The 22,933-nt window shown below is 44.3% G+C and overlaps 1 protein-coding gene across 3 annotated transcripts in view; it reads left to right on the top strand.

The window, feature by feature from the left end:
* LOC133658677 (glutamate receptor ionotropic, kainate 1) overlaps positions 1 to 22,933 on the top strand; it is an 88,246-nt gene that overhangs the window by 43,245 nt on the left and 22,068 nt on the right. For all 3 annotated transcript variants that reach the window (XM_062060957.1, XM_062060958.1, XM_062060956.1), the window contains 3 exons: positions 6,816 to 6,997; positions 7,160 to 7,213; positions 13,001 to 13,174. In XM_062060957.1, the coding sequence (XP_061916941.1) occupies positions 6,816 to 6,997; positions 7,160 to 7,213; positions 13,001 to 13,174 (410 nt within the window). The remainder of the gene's footprint in view (positions 1 to 6,815; positions 6,998 to 7,159; positions 7,214 to 13,000; positions 13,175 to 22,933) is intronic.

Here is a 22,933-nt window from a genome sequence, read left to right as displayed (position 1 = left end):
TAAGTTTTACAATATAACTAAAACAAGGTGTGTAAGTTTTACAATATAACTAAAACAAGGTGTGTACGTTTTACAATATAACTAAAACAACGTTTGTAAGTTTTACAATATAACTAAAACAAGGTGTGTAAGTTTTACAATATAACTAAAACAATGTAAGTTTTACAATATAACTAAAACAAGGTGTGTAAGTTTTACAATGTAACTAAAACAAGGTGTGTAAGTTTTACAATATAACTAAAACAAGGTGTGTAAGTTTTACAATATAACTAAAACAAGGTGTGTACGTTTTACAATACAAATAAAACAACGTTTGTAAGTTTTACAATATAACTAAAACAAGGTGTGTAAGTTTTACAATATAACTAAAACAATGTAAGTTTTACAATATAACTAAAACAATGTAAGTTTTACAATATAACTAAAACAATGTAAGTTTTACAATATAACTAAAACAAAGTGTGTAAGTTTTACAATGTAACTAAAACAAGGTGTGTAAGTTTTACAATATAACTAAAACAAGGTGTGTAAGTTTTACAATATAACTAAAACAAGGTGTGTAAGTTTTACAATATAACTAAAACAAAGTTTGTAAGTTTTACAATATAACTAAAACAAGGTGTGTAAGTTTTACAATATAACTAAAACAAGGTGTGTAAGTTTTACAATATAACTAAAACAAGGTGTGTAAGTTTTACAATATAACTAAAACAATGTTTGTAAGTTTTACAATATAACTAAAACAAGGTGTGTAAGTTTTACAATATAACTAAAACAATGTAAGTTTTACAATATAACTAAAACAAGGTGTGTAAGTTTTACAATGTAACTAAAACAAGGTGTGTAAGTTTTACATTATAACTAAAACAGAGTAAGTTTTACAATATAACTAAAACAATGTAAGTTTTACAATATAACTAAAACAAGGTGTGTACGTTTTACAATGTAACTAAAACAAGGTGTGTAAGTTTTACAATATAACTAAAACAAGGTGTGTAAGTTTTACAATATAACTAAAACAAGGTGTGTAAGTTTTACAATATAACTAAAACAAGGTGTGTAAGTTTTACAATATAACTAAAACAAGGTGTGTACGTTTTACAATATAACTAAAACAACGTTTGTAAGTTTTACAATATAACTAAAACAAGGTGTGTAAGTTTTACAATATAACTAAAACAATGTAAGTTTTACAATATAACTAAAACAATGTAAGTTTTACAATATAACTAAAACAATGTAAGTTTTACAATATAACTAAAACAAAGTGTGTAAGTTTTACAATGTAACTAAAACAAGGTGTGTAAGTTTTACAATATAACTAAAACAAGGTGTGTAAGTTTTACAATATAACTAAAACAAGGTGTGTAAGTTTTACAATACAACTAAAACAAAGTTTGTAAGTTTTACAATATAACTAAAACAAGGTGTGTAAGTTTTACAATATAACTAAAACAAGGTGTGTAAGTTTTACAATATAACTAAAACAAGGTTTGTAAGTTTTACAATGTAACTAAAACAAGGTGTGTAAGTTTTACAATATAACTAAAACAAGGTGCGTAAGTTTTACAATATAACTAAAACAAGGTGTCTAAGTTTTACAAAAACCTAAAACAACGTTTGTAAGTTTTACAATATAACTAAAACAAGGTGTGTAAGTTTTACAATATAACTAAAACAAGGTGTGTAAGTTTTACAATATAACTAAAACAACGTTTGTAAGTTTTACAATATAACTAAAACAAGGTGTGTAAGTTTTACAATATAACTAAAACAATGTAAGTTTTACAATACAACTAAAACAATGTAAGTTTTACAATATAACTAAAACAAGGTGTGTAAGTTTTACAATATAACTAAAACAATGTAAGTTTTACAATATAACTAAAACAATGTAAGTTTTACAATATAACTAAAACAAGGTGTGTAAGTTTTACAATGTAACTAAAACAAGGTGTGTAAGTTTTACAATATAACTAAAACAAGGTGTGTAAGTTTTCCAATATAACTAAAACAAGGTGTGTAAATTTTACAATATAACTAAAACAACGTTTGTAAGTTTTACAATATAACTAAAACAAGGTGTGTAAGTTTTACAATATAACTAAAAGAAGGTGTGTAAGTTTTACAATATAACTAAAACAACGTTTGTAAGTTTTACAATATAACTAAAACAAGGTGTGTAAGTTTTACAATATAACTAAAACAATGTAAGTTTTACAATATAACTAAAACAAGGTGTGTAAGTTTTACAATGTAACTAAAACAAGGTGTGTAAGTTTTACAATATAACTTAAACAAGGTGTGTACGTTTTACAATATAACTAAAACAAGGTGTGTAAGTTTTACAATATAACTAAAACAACGTTTGTAAGTTTTACAATATAACTAAAACAAGGTGTGTAAGTTTTACAATATAACTAAAACAAGGTGTGTAAGTTTTACAATATAACTAAAACAAGGTGTGTAAGTTTTACAATATAACTAAAACAATGTAAGTTTTACAATATAACTAAAACAAGGTGTGTAAGTTTTACAATGTAACTAAAACAAGGTGTGTAAGTTTTACAATATAACTAAAACAAGGTGTGTAAGTTTTACAATATAACTAAAAGAAGGTGTGTAAGTTTTACAATATAACTAAAACAACGTTTGTAAGTTTTACAATATAACTAAAACAAGGTGTGTAAGTTTTACAATATAACTAAAACAATGTAAGTTTTACAATATAACTAAAACAATGTAAGTTTTACAATATAACTAAAACAATGTAAGTTTTACAATATAACTAAAACAAAGTGTGTAAGTTTTACAATGTAACTAAAACAAGGTGTGTACGTTTTACAATATATCTAAAACAAGGTGTGTAAGTTTTACAATATAACTAAAACAAGGTGTGTAAGTTTTACAATGTAACTAAAACAAAGTTTGTAAGTTTTACAATATAACTAAAACAAGGTGTGTAAGTTTTACAATATAACTAAAACAAGGTGTGTAAGTTTTACAATATAACTAAAACAAGGTGTGTAAGTTTTACAATATAACTAAAACAACGTTTGTAAGTTTTACAATATAACTAAAACAAGGTGTGTAAGTTTTACAATATAACTAAAACATTGTAAGTTTTACAATATAACTAAAACAAGGTGTGTAAGTTTTACAATGTAACTAAAACAAGGTGTGTAAGTTTTACAATATAACTAAAACAAGGTGTGTAAGTTTTACAATATAACTAAAACAACGTTTGTAAGTTTTACAATATAACTAAAACAAGGTGTGTAAGTTTTACAATATAACTAAAACAAGGTGTGTAAGTTTTACAATATAACTATCCATCCATCTCCATCCATCTTCTTCCGCTTATCCGAGGTCGGGTCGCGGGGGCAGTAGCTTAAGCAGGGAAACCCAGACTTCCCTCTCCCCAGCCACTTCGTCCAGCGAGGCGTTCCCAGGCCAGCCGGGAGACATAGTCTTCCCAACGTGTCCTGGGTCTTCCCCGTGGCCTCCTACCGGTCGGACGTGCCCTAAACACCTCCCTAGGGAGGCGATCGGGTGGCATCCTGACCAGATGCCCGAACCACCTCATCTGGCTCCTCTCGATGTGGAGGAGCAGCGGCTTTACTTTGAGCTCCCCCCGGATGGCAGAGCTTCTCACCCTATCTCTAAGGGAGAGCCCCGCCACCCGGCGGAGGAAACTCATTTCGGCCGCTTGTACCCGTGATCTTGTCCTTTCGGTCATAACCCAAAGCTCATGACCATAGGTGAGGATGGGAACGTAGATCGACCGGTAAATTGAGAGCTTTGCCTTCCGGCTCAGCTCCTTCTTCACCACAACGGATCGATACAGCGTCCGCATTACTGAAGACGCCGCACCGATCCGCCTGTCGATCTCACGATCCACTCTTCCCTCACTCGTGAACAAGACTCCGAGGTACTTGAACTCTTCCACTTGGGGCAGGGTCTCCTCCGCAACCCGGAGATGGCACTCCACCCTTTTCCGGGCGAGAACCATGGATTCGGACTTGGAGGTGCTGATTCTCATCCCAGTCGCTTCACACTCAGCTGCGAACCGATCCAGCGAGAGCTGAAGATCCTGGCCAGATGAAGCCATCAGGACCACATCATCTGCAAAAAGCAGAGACCTAATCCTGCAGCCACCAAACCAGATCCCCTCAACGCCTTGACTGCGCCTAGAAATTCTGTCCATAAAAGTTATGAACAGAATCGGTGACAAAGGGCAGCCTTGGCAGAGTCCAACCCTCACTGGAAACGTGTCCAACTTACTGCCGGCAATGCGGACCAAACTCTGACACTGATCATACAGGGAGCGGACCGCCACAATCAGACAGTCCGATACCCCATACTCTCTGAGCACTCCCCACAGGACTTCCCGAGGGACACGGTCAAATGCCTTCTCCAAGTCCACAAAACACATGTAGACTGGTTGGGCAAACTCCCATGCACCCTCAAGGACCCTGCCGAGAGTATAGAGCTGGTCCACAGTTCCACGACCAGGACGAAAATCACACTGTTCCTCCTGAATCCGAGGTTCGACTATCCGGCGTAGCCTCCTCTCCAGCACACCTGAATAGACCTTACCGGGAAGGCTGAGGAGTGTGATCCCACGATAGTTAGAACACACCCTCCGGTTCCCCTTCTTAAAGAGAGGAACCACCACCCCGGTCTGCCAATCCAGAGGTACCGCCCCCGATGTCCACGCGATGCTGCAGAGTCTTGTCAACCAAGACAGCCCCACAGCATCCAGAGCCTTAAGGAACTCCGGGCCTTGCCACCGAGGAGCTTTTTAACTACCTCAGCAACCTCAGCCCCAGAAATAGGAGAGCCCACCACAGATTCCCCAGGCACTGCTTCCTCATAGGAAGACGTGTTGGTGGGATTGAGGAGGTCTTCGAAGTATTCCCTCCACCGATCCACAACATCCGCAGTCGAGGTCAGCAGAACACCATCCTCACCGTACACGGTGTTGATAGTGCACTGCTTCCCCTTCCTGAGGCGGCGGATGGTGGTCCAGAATCGCTTCGAAGCCGTCCGGAAGTCGTTTTCCATGGCTTCCCCGAACTCCTCCCATGTCCGAGTTTTTTCCTCCGCGACCGCCGAAGCCGCACACCGCTTGGCCTGTCGGTACCTGTCCGCTGCCTCAGGAGTCCTATGAGCCAAAAGAACCCAATAGGACTCCTTCTTCAGCTTGACGGCATCCCTCACCGCCGGTGTCCACCAACGGGTTCTAGGATTACCGCCACGACAGGCACCAACTACCTTGCGGCCACAGCTCCAATCAGCCGCCTCGACAATAGAGGTGCGGAACATGGTCCATTCGGACTCAATGTCCAGCACCTCCCTCGTGACATGTTCAAAGTTCTTCCGGAGGTGGGAATTGAAACTCTCTCTGACAGGAGACTCTGCCAGACGTTCCCAGCAAACCCTCACAATGCGTTTGGGCCTGCCAGGTCTGTCCGGCATCCTCCCCCACCATCGCAGCCAACTCACCACCAGGTGGTGATCGGTAGAAAGCTCCGCCCCTCTCTTCACCCGAGTGTCCAAAACATGAGGCCGCAAATCCGACGACACAACTACAAAGTCGATCATGGAACTGCGGCCTAGGGTGTCCTGGTGCCAAGTGCACATATGGACACCCTTATGTTTGAACATGGTGTTCGTTATGGACAATCTGTGACGGGCACAAAAGTCCAATAACAAAACACCGCTCGGGTTCAGATCCGGGCAGCCATTCTTCCCAATCAAGCCTCTCCAGGTTTCACTGTCGCTGCCAACATGAGCGTTGAAGTCCCCCAGTAGAACGAGGGAATCACCCGGGGGAGCACTCTCAAGTACTCCCTCGAGTGAATCCAAAAAGGGTGGGTACTCTGAGCTGCGGTTTGGCGCGTAAGCGCAAACCACAGTCAGGACCCGTTCCCCCACCCGAAGGCGGAGGGAAGCTACCCTCTTGTCCACCGGGTTGAACTCCAACATGCAGGCTCTGAGCCGGCGGGCAACAAGAATTTCCACCCCAGCCCGTCGCCTCTCACTGCCGGCAACGCCAGAGTGGAAGGGAGTCCAGCCCCTCTCGAGAGAACTGGTTCCAGAGCCCCTGCTGTGCGTCGAAGTGAGTCCGACTATGTCTAGTCGGAAGTTCTCCACCTCGCGCACTAGCTCAGGCTCCTTCCCCCCCAGCGAGGTGACGTTCCACGTCCCAAGAGCTAGCTTCTGTAGCCGAGGATCGGACCGCTAAGTGCCCTGCCTTCGGCTTCCGCCCAGCTCACATCGCACCCGACCTCTATGACCCCTGCTATGGGTGGTGAGCCCATTGGAGGGGGAACCCACGTTGCCTCTTCGGGCTGTGCCCGGCCGGGCCCCATGGGGACAGGCCCGGCCACCAGGCGCTCGCCATCGTGCCTCACCTCCGGGCCTGGCTCCAGAGGGGGGCCCCGGTGACCCGCGTCCGGGCGAGGGAAATCTGGGTTCATAGTTTTTATTTCTCATTGAGGTCTTCGAGCTGCTCTCGTCTGATCCCTCACCTAGGACCAGTTTGTCTTGGGAGACCCTACCAGGGGGCATAAAGCCCCCGGACAACATAGCTCCTAGGATCATTGGGACACGCAAACTCCTCTACCACGGTAAGGTGGCAGCTCAGAGAGGAGACAATATAACTAAAACTATCCTTACTTAGTCAGTAAGGATAAAACTATCCTTCCTGACTAAAGCGTCCCATGTGTGATGTGTGTAGGAGTGTTTTCATGCACCTGCTCTCCTAATGAGTTTGACAGCCGTGCCAAAGAGACCACTTTGTGTTCCAGGTCTGATCCGCCTGCAGGAGCTGATCAAAGCTCCGTCCAGGTACAGCATCAAGATCAAGATCCGCCAGCTGCCAATGGGCAGCAAAGACGCGCGGCCGCTCCTGAAGGAGATGAAGAAGGGCAAGGAGTTCTACGTCATCTTCGACTGCTCCTACCAGACCTCGGCTGACGTGCTCAAGCAGGTCACTCAACATGACTCCCGAGCCTTCCTCCTTGTGCAAGATTAGTCCGCCTCCACAAATCCTGTGTTTGTACCCAAATCCCAGCAGAGCGACACGCACACACAATCTGCACGCACACTCGCTTCAATGACAGCCACCTTTGACCTCTTGTGACCCCTGTAGATCCTGTCCATGGGCATGATGACGGAATATTACCACTTCTTCTTCACCACTCTGGTAAGGAACCGCCAAGACCACGGCACAGTCCCTTTAAAGCAGGGGTGTCCAAAGTGCGGCCCGGGCGGGGGCCATTTGTGGCCCCGCAGGTCTTTTTTTTAACGGCCCCACGGCACATTTGAAAAATACGATTGAAAAAAATGAAAAACAATGATAAGTGGTATAAAAGAGCAAATGTAAGTTTCTTTCTTTAAAAAATGATAATGAATCAAAATTAGAGATGTCCGATAATATCGGTCTGCCGATATTATCGGCCGATAAATGCGTTAAAATCTAATATTGGAAATTATCGGCATCGTTTTTTTTATTATCAGTATCGTTTTTTTGTTGTTGTTGTTTTTTTTAATTAAATCCACATAAAAACACAAGATACACTTACAATTAGTGCACCAACCCAAAAAACCTCCCTCCCCCATTTACACTCATTCACACAAAAGGGTTGTTTCTTCCTGTTATTAATATTCTGCTTCCTACATTATATATCAATATATATCAATACAGTCTGCAAGGGATACAGTCTGTGCTTCCTACATTATATATCAATATATATCAATACAGTCTGCAAGGGATACAGTCTGTGCTTCCTACATTATATATCAATATATATCAATACAGTCTGCAAGGGATACAGTCTGTGCTTCCTACATTATATATCAATATATATCAATACAGTCTGCAAGGGATACAGTCCGTAAGCACACATGATTGTGCGTGCTGCTGGTCCACTAATAGTACTAACCTTTAACACTTCATTTTACTCATTTTCATTCATTACTAGTTTCTATGTAACTGTTTTTATATTGTTGTACTTTCTTTTTTATTCAAGAAAATGTTTTTAATTTATTTATCTTATTTTACTAATTTTTTTAAAAAGTACCTTATCTTCACCATACCTGGTTGTCCAAATTAGACATAATAATTAGGGATGTCCGATAATGGCTTTTTGCCGATATCCGATATTACGATATTGTCCAACTCTTTAATTACCGATACCGATATCAACCGATACCGATGTCAACCGATATATACAGTCGTGGAATTAACACATTATTATGCCTAATTTGGACAACCAGGTATGGTGAAGATAAGGTACTTTTTTTTTAAAATTATAAAATAAAATAAGATAAATAAATTAAAAACATTTTCTTGAATAAAAAAGAAAGTAAAACCATATAAAAACAGTTACATAGAAACTAGTAATTACTGAAAATTAGTAAAATTAACTGTTAAAGGTTAGTACTATTAGTGGAGCAGCAGCACGCACAATCATGTGTGCTTACGGACTGTATCCCTTACAGACTGTATTGATATATATTGATATATAATGTAGGAAGCACAGACTGTATCCCTTACAGACTGTATTGATATATATTGATATATAATGTAGGAAGCACAGACTGTATCCCTTGCAGACTGTATTGATATATATTGATATATAATGTAGGAAGCACAGACTGTATCCCTTGCAGACTGTATTGATATATATTGATATATAATGTAGGAAGCACAGACTGTATCCCTTGCAGACTGTATTGATATATATTGATATATAATGTCGGAAGCACAGACTGTATCCCTTGCAGACTGTATTGATATATATTGATATATAATGTAGGAAGCACAGACTGTATCCCTTGCAGACTGTATTGATATATATTGATATATAATGTAGGAAGCACAGACTGTATCCCTTGCAGACTGTATTGATATATATTGATATATATTGTAGGAAGCACAGACTGTATCCCTTGCAGACTGTATTGATATATATTGATATATAATGTAGGAAGCAGAATATTAATAACAGAAAGAAACAACCCTTTTGTGTGAATGAGTGTAAATGGGGGAGGGAGGTTTTTTGGGTTGGTGCACTAATTGTAAGTGTATCTTGTGTTTTTTATGTGGATTTAATAAATAAAATAAAAAATTAAATAAAAAAAAACGATACTGATAATAAAAAAACCGATACCAATCATTTTCGATATTACATTTTAACGCATTTTTCGGCCGATAATGTCGGCAGACCGATATTATCGGACATCTCTAATATATTGTATTGGTTTTTAAAATAAAAAATATCAAAATGGCCCCCGCTCGCTTATATTTGTCAGAATGCGGCCCTCGGTGGAAAAAGTTTGGACACCCCTGCTTCAAAGGAACCTAGGGCGCATGATCCTTTTAGATACGTGCTTCCTGCCAGAGATGCAAAGATTACATTTGGGACTATAACGCGCACCTGTGTATAAGCCACACCCACTCAATTAGAGAAATCTACATGTGTTTCATATATTGGCCGCACCCACTATAAGCTGCAGATATATACGTTGGGAAATGAGTTATTTACACAGAAATATTCATTTACATAATTGTTTCCAAACGCTGTCTGTAACAGGGCAGTAAAACGGCTGATCAAACAAAACAGAAGTCATGGTCATGGACCCACTAGCTGCGCAAGCTAGCTCTCCAATCAGCTAAACAGACTCAATTTACTGAGGAATTTGTGAAAGTGAAACAATACAAAAAGAATGTAAGTTAATAATACTAACACAGACACTCGTAAACCTGTTAGCATATTAGCTAATGCTAACAACGTTAAATTGAGTACATTAGGATAGCAGGTACAAATATGCATGAAAACACTCCTACAGATATCACACATGGGACACTTTAGTCAGTAAGAATAGTTTTAGTTATATTGTAAAGCTTACACACCTTGTTTTAGTTATATTGTAAAACTTACACACCTTGTTTTAGTTGTATTGTAAAACTTACACACCTTGTTTTAGTTATATTGTAAAACTTACACACCTTGTTTTAGTTATATTGTAAAACTTACACACCTTGTTTTAGTTGTATTGTAAAACTTACACACCTTGTTTTAGTTATATTGTAAAACTTACACACCTTGTTTTAGTTATATTGTAAAACTTACACACCTTGTTTTAGTTACATTGTAAAACGTACACACCTTGTTTTAGTTATATTGGAAAACTTACACACCTTGTTTTAGTTATATTGTAAAACTTTCACACTTTTTAGTTATATTGTAAAACTTACACACCTTGTTTTAGTTATATTGTAAAACTTTCACACGTTGTTTTAGTTATATTGTAAAACTTACACACGTTGCTTGGAGTGATGAATGAAGAATGCATACGAGTAGAAACGTTATGGATGATTTTACTTCCGGTTTAAGGCATTAAAGCAGGAAGTACATTTTCCACCCGTGATACCTGCAGTGGGCAAACTGGTCCAAAAACCCAAACAATACCACACCACTTGAGTCCCCTGCCAGGGTTTGAGGAAAACTATTGAACACAAAACAATGTGGCCGTCAGCCAAGAAAAATCCGTCAATTAGCCGCAGAGTTCAAAGTGTAGGAAAAAAAGTTAGTGGCTTACAATCCGAAATGTACGGTAGATGGACTTAAAGCAGGGACATCAAAGGTGTTTCCGTTGAGGGCCACATGACAGTTGGCCCTCAGAGGGCCGCTTGTAAGAGTGAATAATATAAACGTATCAGGATCACCATTTTAAAAAAATACCTGTATATTTTACAGTAAACAAAGAAAATGGCAGCTTAGACTATGTTTACACTGCAGGCCAAAGTAGACTAAAGTGGATTTTAACATTAGCATGCTAACTTATTTGCTAATTGTACAGTACATTCAGTCCTATTTTGGTACTTCATTCATGTTGATGTTAGCATAGTTACATTTTAAATATATTTTTTTAGGTACACACCTGAGAGTAACATTGTGGTACTTGACGCATGTTACAGTTAGCATTTTGGCATGCTAGCTTTTCTAGATAATTTAGCAGGTTTACACTTCAGTGTCATATATTTTTTGTATTTCACTCATTTTAAGTGTAAGCATGCTATTTTTGGCATGTTAGCATAGTACTGTTAGCATGCTGGTTTTTTTTTTAGATAATTTAGCAGGTATACACTTCAGTGTCATATATTTTTTGTATTTCACTTATTTTAGGGGTAAGCATGCTATTTTTGGCAGGTTAGCATAGTACTGTTAGCATGCTAACCTTTTTAGATAATTTAGCAGGTATACACTTCAGTGTCATATATTTTTTATATTTCACTAATGTTAACTGTAAGCATGCTATTTTTTGCATGTTAGCATAGTACTGTTAGCATGCTATCTTTTTTTAGATAATTTAGCAGGTATACACTTCAGTGTCATATATATTTGTATTACACTCATTTTAAATGTAAGCATGATATTTTTGGCATGTTAGCATAGTACTGTTAGCATGCTAACCTTTTTAGATAATTTAGCAGGTATACACTTCAGTGTCATATATTTTTGTATTACACTCATTTAAAATGTAAGCATGATATGTTTTGCATGTTAGCATAGTACTGTTAGCATGCACATTTTTTTAGATGATTTAGCAGGTATACACTTCAGTGTCATATATTTTTTGTATTTCACTCATTTTAAATGTAAGCATGCTATTCAGTGTCATATATTTTTTATATTTCACTATTGTTAACTGAAAGCATGCTATTTTTGGCATGTTAGCATAGTACTGTTAGCATGCTAGCTTTTTTAGATAATTTATCAGGTATACACTTCAGTGTCATATATTTTTTATATTTCACTAATGTTAACTGTAAGCATGCTATTTTTCGCATGTCAACATAGTACTGTTAGCATGCTTTGATTGATTGATTGAGACTTTTATTAGTAGGTTGCACAGTGAAGTACATATTCCGTACAATTGACCACTAAATGGTAACACCCGAATAAGTTTTTCAACTTGTTTAAGTCGGGGTCCACTTAAATTGATTCATGATACAGATATATACTATCATATATACTATCATCATAATACAGTCATCACACAAGATAATCACATTGACTTATTTACATTATTTACAATCAGGAGTGTGGAGGGGGGGTGGGGTGGGGGGGGGGTATGGACATCAAGTAGTGGACATAGAGAGAGAGAGAGAGAGAGAGAGAGAGAGAGAGAGAGAGAGAGAGAGAGAGATCAGAAGGCATAAGAAAAAGAATCTGCATTTGATTGTTTACATTTGATTATTAGCAATCCGGGGAGGGTGTTAGTTTAGGGTTGTAGCTGCCTGGAGGTGAACTTTTATAGCGGTTTTGAAGGAGGATAGAGATGCCCTTTCTTTTATACCTGTTGGGAGCGCATTCCACATTGATGTGGCATAGAAAGAGAATGAGTTAAGACCTTTGTTAGTTCGGAATCTGGGTTTAACGTGGTTAGTGGAGCACCCCCCGCTAACCTTTTTAGTTAATTTAACAGGTATACACTTCAGTGTCATATATTTTTTATTTTTCACTAATGTTAACTGTAAGCATGCTATTTTTGGCATATTAGCATAGTACTGTTAGCATGCTAGCTTTTTTAGATAATTTAGCAGGTATACACTTCAGTGTCATATATTTTTTATATTTCACTAATGTTAACTGTAAGCATGCTATTTTTCGCATGTCAACATAGTACTGTTAGCATGCTAACCTTTTTAGATAATTTATCAGCTATACACTTCAGTGTCATATATTTTTTGTATTTCACTCATTTTAAATGTAAGCATGCTATTTTTCACATGTTAGCATAGTACTGTTAGCATGCTAACCTTTTTAGATAATTTAGCAGGTATACACTTCAGTGTCATATATGTTTGTATTTCACTCATTTTAAATGTAAGCATGCTACTTTTCTCATGTTAGCATAGTACTGTTAGCATGCTAGTTTTTTATTAGAGAATTGTGCTAAAAGTGAGGCGGCGTCTCCGCAGGACTTGTTTGCGCTGGACCTGGAGCCGTACCGCTACAGCGGCGTCAACATGACGGGTTTCCGGCTGCTCAACATCGACAACCCCCAGGTGGCCTCGGTGGTGGAGCGCTGGTCCATGGAGCGACTGCAGGCTCCTTCCAAGGCTGAGACGGGAATGATGGAGGGCATGATGACGGTAAGATTCGGGAGCTCCGACACTGACGTCATAACAAGCGCGTTCAAAAAAAGGGGCGGGCTCAGCAGCAAATGACCAATCACAAGCGTGGATTTACGGCTTGGTGTTTAGGTCGCTGGTAAAAACAATCCTCTGAGGAATAAAGACTAGTCTAGTCTAGTTTTAGTCTTACGACTTGAACAGGGAGTAGAGAAAAGAGTTTTGCACTCCTTGTTTTAATTCTCATTCTTGGTTTGCAAACACAAATACATTGGAATAACGATCTGTTTTCTGTTTTATTATCATCAAACCAAAAAACGGGGAAAATGGATTGTTAGGTTCGCCGCCACTCCTTTGGGTATGGAAGGACGGCAAAACTGTTGTCTTTCTACGAGTCAAGTGGAGCAAGTGCCGTCACAGACGCCCGTCTTTGGGTATGGAAGGACGGCAAAACTGTCGTCCTTTCCACAAGTCAAGTGGAGCCAGTGCTGTCACAGATGCCCGCCTTTGGGTATGGAAGGACGGAAAATCTGTCGTCCTTTCCACAAGTCAAGTGGGACCAGTGCTGTCACAGATGCCCGCCTTTGGGTATGGAAGGACAGCAAAACTGTCGTCTTTTCCACGAGTCAAGTGGAGCCATCGCCGTCACAGACGCCCGTCTTTGGGTATGGAAGGACGGAAAATCTGTCGTCCTTTCCACAAGTCAAGTGGAGCCAGTGCTGTCACAGATGCCCGCCTTTGGGTATGGAAGGACAGCAAAACTGTCGTCTTTTCCACGAGTCAAGTGGAGCCATCGCCGTCACAGACGCCCGTCTTTGGGTATGGAAGGACGGAAAATCTGTCGTCCTTTCCACAAGTCAAGTGGAGCCAGTGCTGTCACAGACGCCCGCCTTTGGGTATGGAAGGACAGCAAAACGGTTGTCCTTTCCACAAGTCAAGTGGAGCCAGTGCTGTCACAGATGCCCGCCTTTGGGTATGGAAGGACGGAAAATCTGTCATCCTTTCCACAAGTCAAGTGGAGCCAGTGCTGTCACAGATGCCCGCTTTTGGGTATGGAAGGACGGAAAATCTGTCGTCCTTTCCACAAGTCAAGTGGAGCCATCGCCGTCACAAACGCCCGCCTTTGGGTATGGAAGGACGGAAAATCTGCCGTCCTTTCCACAAGTCAAGTGGAGCCAGTGCTGTCACAGATGCCCGCCTTTGGGTATGGAAGGACAGCAAAACTGTCGTCTTTTCCACGAGTCAAGTGGAGCCATCGCCGTCACAGACGCCCGTCTTTGGGTATGGAAGGACGGAAAATCTGTCGTCCTTTCCACAAGTCAAGTGGGACCAGTGCTGTCACAGATGCCCGCCTTTGGGTATGGAAGGACAGCAAAACTGTCGTCTTTTCCACGAGTCAAGTGGAGCCATCGCCGTCACAGACGCCCGTCTTTGGGTATGGAAGGACGGAAAATCTGTCGTCCTTTCCACAAGTCAAGTGGAGCCATCGCCGTCACAGACGCCCGTCTTTGGGTATGGAAGGACGGAAAATCTGTCGTCCTTTCCACAAGTCAAGTGGAGCCAGTGCTGTCACAGACGCCCGCCTTTGGGTATGGAAGGACAGCAAAACTGTCGTCCTTTCCACAAGTCAAGTGGAGCCAGTGCTGTCACAGATGCCCGCCTTTGGGTATGGAAGGACGGAAAATCTGTCGTCCTTTCCACAAGTCAAGTGGAGCCAGTGCTGTCACAGATGCCCGCCTTTGGGTATGGAAGGACGGAAAATCTGTCGTCCTTTCCACAAGTCAAGTGGAGCCATCGCCGTCACAAACGCCCGCCTTTGGGTATGGAAGGACGGAAAATCTGTCGTCCTTTCCACAAGTCAAGTGGAGCCAGTGCTGTCACAGATGCCCGCCTTTGGGTATGGAAGGACAGCAAAACTGTCGTCTTTTCCACGAGTCAAGTGGAGCCATCGCCGTCACAGACGCCCGTCTTTGGGTATGGAAGGACGGAAAATCTGTCGTCCTTTCCACAAGTCAAGTGGAGCCATCGCCGTCACAAACGCCCGCCTTTGGGTATGGAAGGACGGAAAATCTGTCGTCCTTTCCACAAGTCAAGTGGAGCCAGTGCTGTCACAGATGCCCGCCTTTGGGTATGGAAGGACAGCAAAACTGTCGTCTTTTCCACGAGTCAAGTGGAGCCATCGCCGTCACAGACGCCCGTCTTTGGGTATGGAAGGACGGAAAATCTGTCGTCCTTTCCACAAGTCAAGTGGAGCCATCGCCGTCACAGACGCCCGGCTTTGGGTATGGAAGGACGGAAAATCTGTCGTCCTTTCCACAAGTCAAGTGGAGCCATCGCCGTCACAGACGCCCGTCTTTGGGTATGGAAGGACGGAAAATCTGTCGTCCTTTCCACAAGTCAAGTGGAGCCAGTGCTGTCACAGACGCCCGCCTTTGGGTATGGAAGGACAGCAAAACTGTCGTCCTTTCCACAAGTCAAGTGGAGCCAGTGCTGTCACAGATGCCCGCCTTTGGGTATGGAAGGACGGAAAATCTGTCGTCCTTTCCACAAGTCAAGTGGAGCCAGTGCTGTCACAGATGCCCGCCTTTGGGTATGGAAGGACGGAAAATCTGTGGTCCTTTCCACAAGTCAAGTGGAGCCAGTGCTGTCACAGATGCCCGCCTTTGGGTATGGAAGGACGGAAAATCTGTCGTCCTTTCCACAAGTCAAGTGGGACCAGTGCTGTCACAGATGCCCGCCTTTGGGTATGGAAGGACAGCAAAACTGTCGTCTTTTCCACGAGTCAAGTGGAGCCATCGCCGTCACAGACGCCCGTCTTTGGGTATGGAAGGACGGAAAATCTGTCGTCCTTTCCACAAGTCAAGTGGAGCCATCGCCGTCACAGACGCCCGTCTTTGGGTATGGAAGGACGGAAAATCTGTCGTCCTTTCCACAAGTCAAGTGGAGCCATCGCCGTCACAGACGCCCGTCTTTGGGTATGGAAGGACGGAAAATCTGTCGTCCTTTCCACAAGTCAAGTGGAGCCAGTGCTGTCACAGACGCCCGCCTTTGGGTATGGAAGGACAGCAAAACTGTCGTCCTTTCCACAAGTCAAGTGGAGCCAGTGCTGTCACAGATGCCCGCCTTTGGGTATGGAAGGACGGAAAATCTGTCGTCCTTTCCACAAGTCAAGTGGAGCCAGTGCTGTCACAGATGCCCGCCTTTGGGTATGGAAGGACGGAAAATCTGTGGTCCTTTCCACAAGTCAAGTGGAGCCAGTGCTGTCACAGATGCCCGCCTTTGGGTATGGAAGGACGGAAAATCTGTCGTCCTTTCCACAAGTCAAGTGGGACCAGTGCTGTCACAGATGCCCGCCTTTGGGTATGGAAGGACAGCAAAACTGTCGTCTTTTCCACGAGTCAAGTGGAGCCATCGCCGTCACAGACGCCCGTCTTTGGGTATGGAAGGACGGAAAATCTGTCGTCCTTTCCACAAGTCAAGTGGAGCCATCGCCGTCACAGACGCCCGTCTTTGGGTATGGAAGGACGGAAAATCTGTCGTCCTTTCCACAAGTCAAGTGGAGCCAGTGCTGTCACAGACGCCCGCCTTTGGGTATGGAAGGACAGCAAAACGGTTGTCCTTTCCACAAGTCAAGTGGAGCCAGTGCTGTCACAGATGCCCGCCTTTGGGTATGGAAGGACGGAAAATCTGTCATCCTTTCCACAAGTCAAGTGGAGCCAGTGCTGTCACAGATGCCCGCTTTTGGGTATGGAAGGACGGAAAATCTGTCGTCCTTTCCACAAGTCAAGTGGAGCCATCGCCGTCACAAACGCCCGCCTTTGGGTATGGAAGGACGGAAAATCTGCCGTCCTTTCCACAAGTCAAGTGGAGCCAGTGCTGTCACAGATGCCCGCCTTTGGGTATGGAAGGACAGCAAAACTGTCGTCTTTTCCACGAGTCAAGTGGAGCCATCGCCGTCACAGACGCCCGTCTTTGGGTATGGAAGGACGGAAAATCTGTCGTCCTTTCCACAAGTCAAGTGGAGCCATCGCCGTCACAGACGCCCGTCTTTGGGTATGGAAGAACGGAAAATCTGTCGTCCTTTCCACAAGTCAAGTGGAGCCAGTGCTGTCACAGACGCCCGCCTTTGGGTATGGAAGGACAGCAAAACTGTCGTCCTTTCCACAAGTCAAGTGGAGCCAGTGCTGTCACAGATGCCCGCCTTTGGGTATGGAAGGACGAAAAATCTGTCGTCCTTTCCACAAGTCAAGTGGAGCCAGTGCTGTCACAGATGCCCGCCTTTGGGTATGGAAGGACGGAAAATCTGTGGTCCTTTCCACAAGTCAAGTGGAGCCAGTGTTGTCACAGATGCCCGCCTTTGGGTATGGAAGGACGGCAAAACTGTCGTCCTTTCCACAAGTCAAGTGGAGCCAGTGCTGTCACAGATGCCCGCCTTTGGGTATGGAAGGACGGAAAATCTGTCGTCCTTTCCACAAGTCAAGTGGGACCAGTGCTGTCACAGATGCCCGCCTTTGGGTATGGAAGGACAGCAAAACTGTCGTCTTTTCCACGAGTCAAGTGGAGCCATCGCCGTCACAGACGCCCGTCTTTGGGTATGGAAGGACGGAAAATCTGTCGTCCTTTCCACAAGTCAAGTGGAGCCATCGCCGTCACAGACGCCCGTCTTTGGGTATGGAAGGACGGAAAATCTGTCGTCCTTTCCACAAGTCAAGTGGAGCCAGTGCTGTCACAGACGCCCGCCTTTGGGTATGGAAGGACAGCAAAACGGTTGTCCTTTCCACAAGTCAAGTGGAGCCAGTGCTGTCACAGATGCCCGCCTTTGGGTATGGAAGGACGGAAAATCTGTCATCCTTTCCACAAGTCAAGTGGAGCCAGTGCTGTCACAGATGCCCGCTTTTGGGTATGGAAGGACGGAAAATCTGTCGTCCTTTCCACAAGTCAAGTGGAGCCATCGCCGTCACAAACGCCCGCCTTTGGGTATGGAAGGACGGAAAATCTGCCGTCCTTTCCACAAGTCAAGTGGAGCCAGTGCTGTCACAGATGCCCGCCTTTGGGTATGGAAGGACAGCAAAACTGTCGTCTTTTCCACGAGTCAAGTGGAGCCATCGCCGTCACAGACGCCCGTCTTTGGGTATGGAAGGACGGAAAATCTGTCGTCCTTTCCACAAGTCAAGTGGAGCCATCGCCATCACAAACGCCCGCCTTTGGGTATGGAAGGACGGAAAATCTGTCGTCCTTTCCACAAGTCAAGTGGAGCCAGTGCTGTCACAGACGCCCGCCTTTGGGTATGGAAGGACAGCAAAACGGTTGTCCTTTCCACAAGTCAAGTGGAGCCAGTGCTGTCACAGATGCCCGCCTTTGGGTATGGAAGGACGGAAAATCTGTCATCCTTTCCACAAGTCAAGTGGAGCCAGTGCTGTCACAGATGCCCGCTTTTGGGTATGGAAGGACGGAAAATCTGTCGTCCTTTCCACAAGTCAAGTGGAGCCATCGCCGTCACAAACGCCCGCCTTTGGGTATGGAAGGACGGAAAATCTGCCGTCCTTTCCACAAGTCAAGTGGAGCCAGTGCTGTCACAGATGCCCGCCTTTGGGTATGGAAGGACAGCAAAACTGTCGTCTTTTCCACGAGTCAAGTGGAGCCATCGCCGTCACAGACGCCCGTCTTTGGGTATGGAAGGACGGAAAATCTGTCGTCCTTTCCACAAGTCAAGTGGAGCCATCGCCGTCACAGACGCCCGTCTTTGGGTATGGAAGGACGGAAAATCTGTCGTCCTTTCCACAAGTCAAGTGGAGCCAGTGCTGTCACAGACGCCCGCCTTTGGGTATGGAAGGACAGCAAAACTGTCGTCCTTTCCACAAGTCAAGTGGAGCCAGTGCTGTCACAGATGCCCGCCTTTGGGTATGGAAGGACGGAAAATCTGTCGTCCTTTCCACAAGTCAAGTGGAGCCAGTGCTGTCACAGATGCCCGCCTTTGGGTATGGAAGGACGGAAAATCTGTGGTCCTTTCCACAAGTCAAGTGGAGCCAGTGCTGTCACAGATGCCCGCCTTTGGGTATGGAAGGACGGCAAAACTGTCGTCCTTTCCACAAGTCAAGTGGAGCCAGTGCTGTCACAGATGCCCGCCTTTGGGTATGGAAGGACGGAAAATCTGTCGTCCTTTCCACAAGTCAAGTGGGACCAGTGCTGTCACAGATGCCCGCCTTTGGGTATGGAAGGACAGCAAAACTGTCGTCTTTTCCACGAGTCAAGTGGAGCCATCGCCGTCACAGACGCCCGTCTTTGGGTATGGAAGGACGGAAAATCTGTCGTCCTTTCCACAAGTCAAGTGGAGCCATCGCCGTCACAGACGCCCGTCTTTGGGTATGGAAGGACGGAAAATCTGTCGTCCTTTCCACAAGTCAAGTGGAGCCAGTGCTGTCACAGACGCCCGCCTTTGGGTATGGAAGGACAGCAAAACGGTTGTCCTTTCCACAAGTCAAGTGGAGCCAGTGCTGTCACAGATGCCCGCCTTTGGGTATGGAAGGACGGAAAATCTGTCATCCTTTCCACAAGTCAAGTGGAGCCAGTGCTGTCACAGATGCCCGCTTTTGGGTATGGAAGGACGGAAAATCTGTCGTCCTTTCCACAAGTCAAGTGGAGCCATCGCCGTCACAAACGCCCGCCTTTGGGTATGGAAGGACGGAAAATCTGCCGTCCTTTCCACAAGTCAAGTGGAGCCAGTGCTGTCACAGATGCCCGCCTTTGGGTATGGAAGGACAGCAAAACTGTCGTCTTTTCCACGAGTCAAGTGGAGCCATCGCCGTCACAGACGCCCGTCTTTGGGTATGGAAGGACGGAAAATCTGTCGTCCTTTCCACAAGTCAAGTGGAGCCATCGCCATCACAAACGCCCGCCTTTGGGTATGGAAGGACGGAAAATCTGTCGTCCTTTCCACAAGTCAAGTGGAGCCAGTGCTGTCACAGATGCCCGCCTTTGGGTATGGAAGGACAGCAAAACTGTCGTCTTTTCCACGAGTCAAGTGGAGCCATCGCCGTCACAGACGCCCGTCTTTGGGTATGGAAGGATGGAAAATCTGTCGTCCTTTCCACAAGTCAAGTGGAGCCAGTGCTGTCACAGACGCCCGCCTTTGGGTATGGAAGGACGGAAAATCTGTCGTCCTTTCCACAAGTCAAGTGGAGCCATCGCCGTCACAGACGCCCGTCTTTGGGTATGGAAGGACGGAAAATCTGTCGTCCTTTCCACAAGTCAAGTGGAGCCATCGCCGTCACAGACGCCCGTCTTTGGGTATGGAAGGACGGAAAATCTGTCGTCCTTTCCACAAGTCAAGTGGAGCCATCGCCGTCACAGACGCCCGCCTTTGGGTATGGAAGGACGGAAAATCTGTTGTCCTTTCCACAAGTCAAGTGGAGTCATCGCCGTCACAGACGCCCGCCTTTGGGTATGGAAGGACGGCAAAACTGTTATCTTTTCCACAAGTCAAGTGGAGCCATCGCCGTCACAGACGCCCGCCTTTGGGTATGGAAGGACGGAAAATCTGTCGTCCTTTCCACAAGTCAAGTGGAGCCAGTGCTGTCACAGATGCCCGCCTTTGGGTATGGAAGGACAGCAAAACTGTCGTCTTTTCCACGAGTCAAGTGGAGCCATCGCCGTCACAGACGCCCGCCTTTGGGTATGGAAGGACGGAAAATCTGTTGTCCTTTCTACAAGTCAAGTGGAGCCATCGCCGTCACAGACGCCCGTCTTTGGGTATGGAAGGACGGCAAAACTGTTGTCTTTTCTATGAGTCAAGTGGAGCCAGTGCCGTCACAGATGCCCGTCTTTGGGGATGGAAGGACGGCAAAACGGTCGTCTTTTCCACAAGTCAAGTAGAGCCATCGCCGTCACAGACACCCGTCTTTGGGTATGGAAGGACGGAAAATCTGTCGTCCTTTCCACAAGTCAAGTGGAGCCGGTGCTGTCACAGATGCCCGCCTTTGGGTATGGAAGGACAGCAAAACTGTCGTCTTTTCCACGAGTCAAGTGGAGCCATCGCCGTCACAGACGCCCGTCTTTGGGTATGGAAGGACGGAAAATCTGTCGTCCTTTCCACAAGTCAAGTGGAGCCATCGCCGTCACAGACGCCCGCCTTTGGGTATGGAAGGACGGAAAATCTGTCGTCCTTTCCACAAGTCAAGTGGAGCCAGTGCTGTCACAGACGCCCGCCTTTGGGTATGGACGGACGGCAAAGCTCCAGACGTTCCACGGTGTTGCCGTTCGGCAGCTGTAGCTGGCAGGCCTGGTTTTATTTGGACAGAACAACTCCCCTTATCGCGTGATTACGCAGGGGTTAGCAAGATCTGTAAAGGTCTGCGCTATTTCCCTGCACCATGGACCTTCCGTGGCGGCACCGTTTAGCTGCCGTTACACATCCTGTGGAAATCCGGGGTCAGAAGACGTTTTGTTTCTCATCATCCAGTTACGTTCGATTCAATGCCTTAAGGAATAACATCAATGCGGTCTAGTTGGAAGCTGGGAAGTAAAGCCTTTCCAGGATTTGGCCTCTACACTTGGTGATACTAATCGTAACTGGAGTAAGAAAAACTGTATCTGACAAATGAGGAACACATTCGCTAATGTTCGACAACTATTTTGTGTCAAAGGATGCCAGACTTTGGTACATCAGTTCTGGCAAAACGGAATTTCTGATCATTGCTCCCGATGAACAGATCCTCCTGATCAATCCCTATGGACTGGACTTTCACATGAAGTCTGGACCCGGGTAACCACTCCTTATGCATCAGTTGGTAATGTCTCCGCGCCCTGACTTGTCTACATTCAAGATGATCCCCTGCTGGTCCTCCAATGGACTGGACTCTCACATTATTAGCTGTATCCACTCAGCATCCATTGCACCGGTCACCCAGGGGGGATCCCCACAACTGCAGTCCCTTCCAAGGTTTCTAATTGTTCCCATTGGGTTGAGTTTTTTCTTGCCCTGATGTGGGATCTGAGCCGAGGATGCCGTTGTGGCTTTGAGACATTTGTGACTAAGGGCGACTTTGATTGATCAAGAACTCCCTCGGTGCTCTGGGTGCATCTGTCAAAAACCAGCCTCAGAAACCTTGGACTTGTGTTTGATCAGTCGATGTCTTTGGAGGGTCACTGTCATCAACTGACCAAAAACTGGTTTTGTCACCTGAGAAATATATCTAAAGTGAGAAATTTGTTGTCAAAATCGGATATCAAACGCGTTCATCTGGTCTCGCACTGACCATTTTGTTTTTACTTGTTTCAACTCTAAAGAGACTTCAGACTGGACAGAATGCGGTTGGCAGACGTTTGACCGGTGCACCCAGAACAGCCCACGTGACCCCCCACTCTATCCAGTCTTCCAGTCAAATTCTGCAGAGTTGAACATTCTAGTCCTGACTTTCCGTGCCCTGAATGGTGGACCCCTCGGTATATCACTGGGCTCGTGTTCGATCAGGGTCTTTGCAGGGTCAAAAACTGGTTTTATCACCTGAGAAACATCTCTACAGTGAGAAATGTGTTGTCAAAATCAGATCTCAAAAAAATCATCTCATCTGGCATTGACTATTGTAATTCTGTGTTCGCTTCTTTTAACAAGTCAACTCCAAAGAGACTTCAGACTGTACCGAATGTGCCTGCCAGACTTTCGACCGGTGGACCCAGAACAGCCCACGTTACCCCCGTTTTATCCAGTCTTCATTGGTGTCCAGTCAAATCCTGCATTGAGTTTTAGATTTTAGTCATGACTTTGCATTTCTAAGGCCCCTC

The sequence above is a fragment of the Entelurus aequoreus genome, linkage group LG10 (genome assembly GCF_033978785.1).
Source record: "Entelurus aequoreus isolate RoL-2023_Sb linkage group LG10, RoL_Eaeq_v1.1, whole genome shotgun sequence".
Taxonomy (NCBI): Eukaryota; Metazoa; Chordata; class Actinopteri; order Syngnathiformes; family Syngnathidae; genus Entelurus; species Entelurus aequoreus.
Note: the sequence above shows the minus strand (reverse complement) of the source record. Positions and strands in the feature narration are given on the sequence as shown.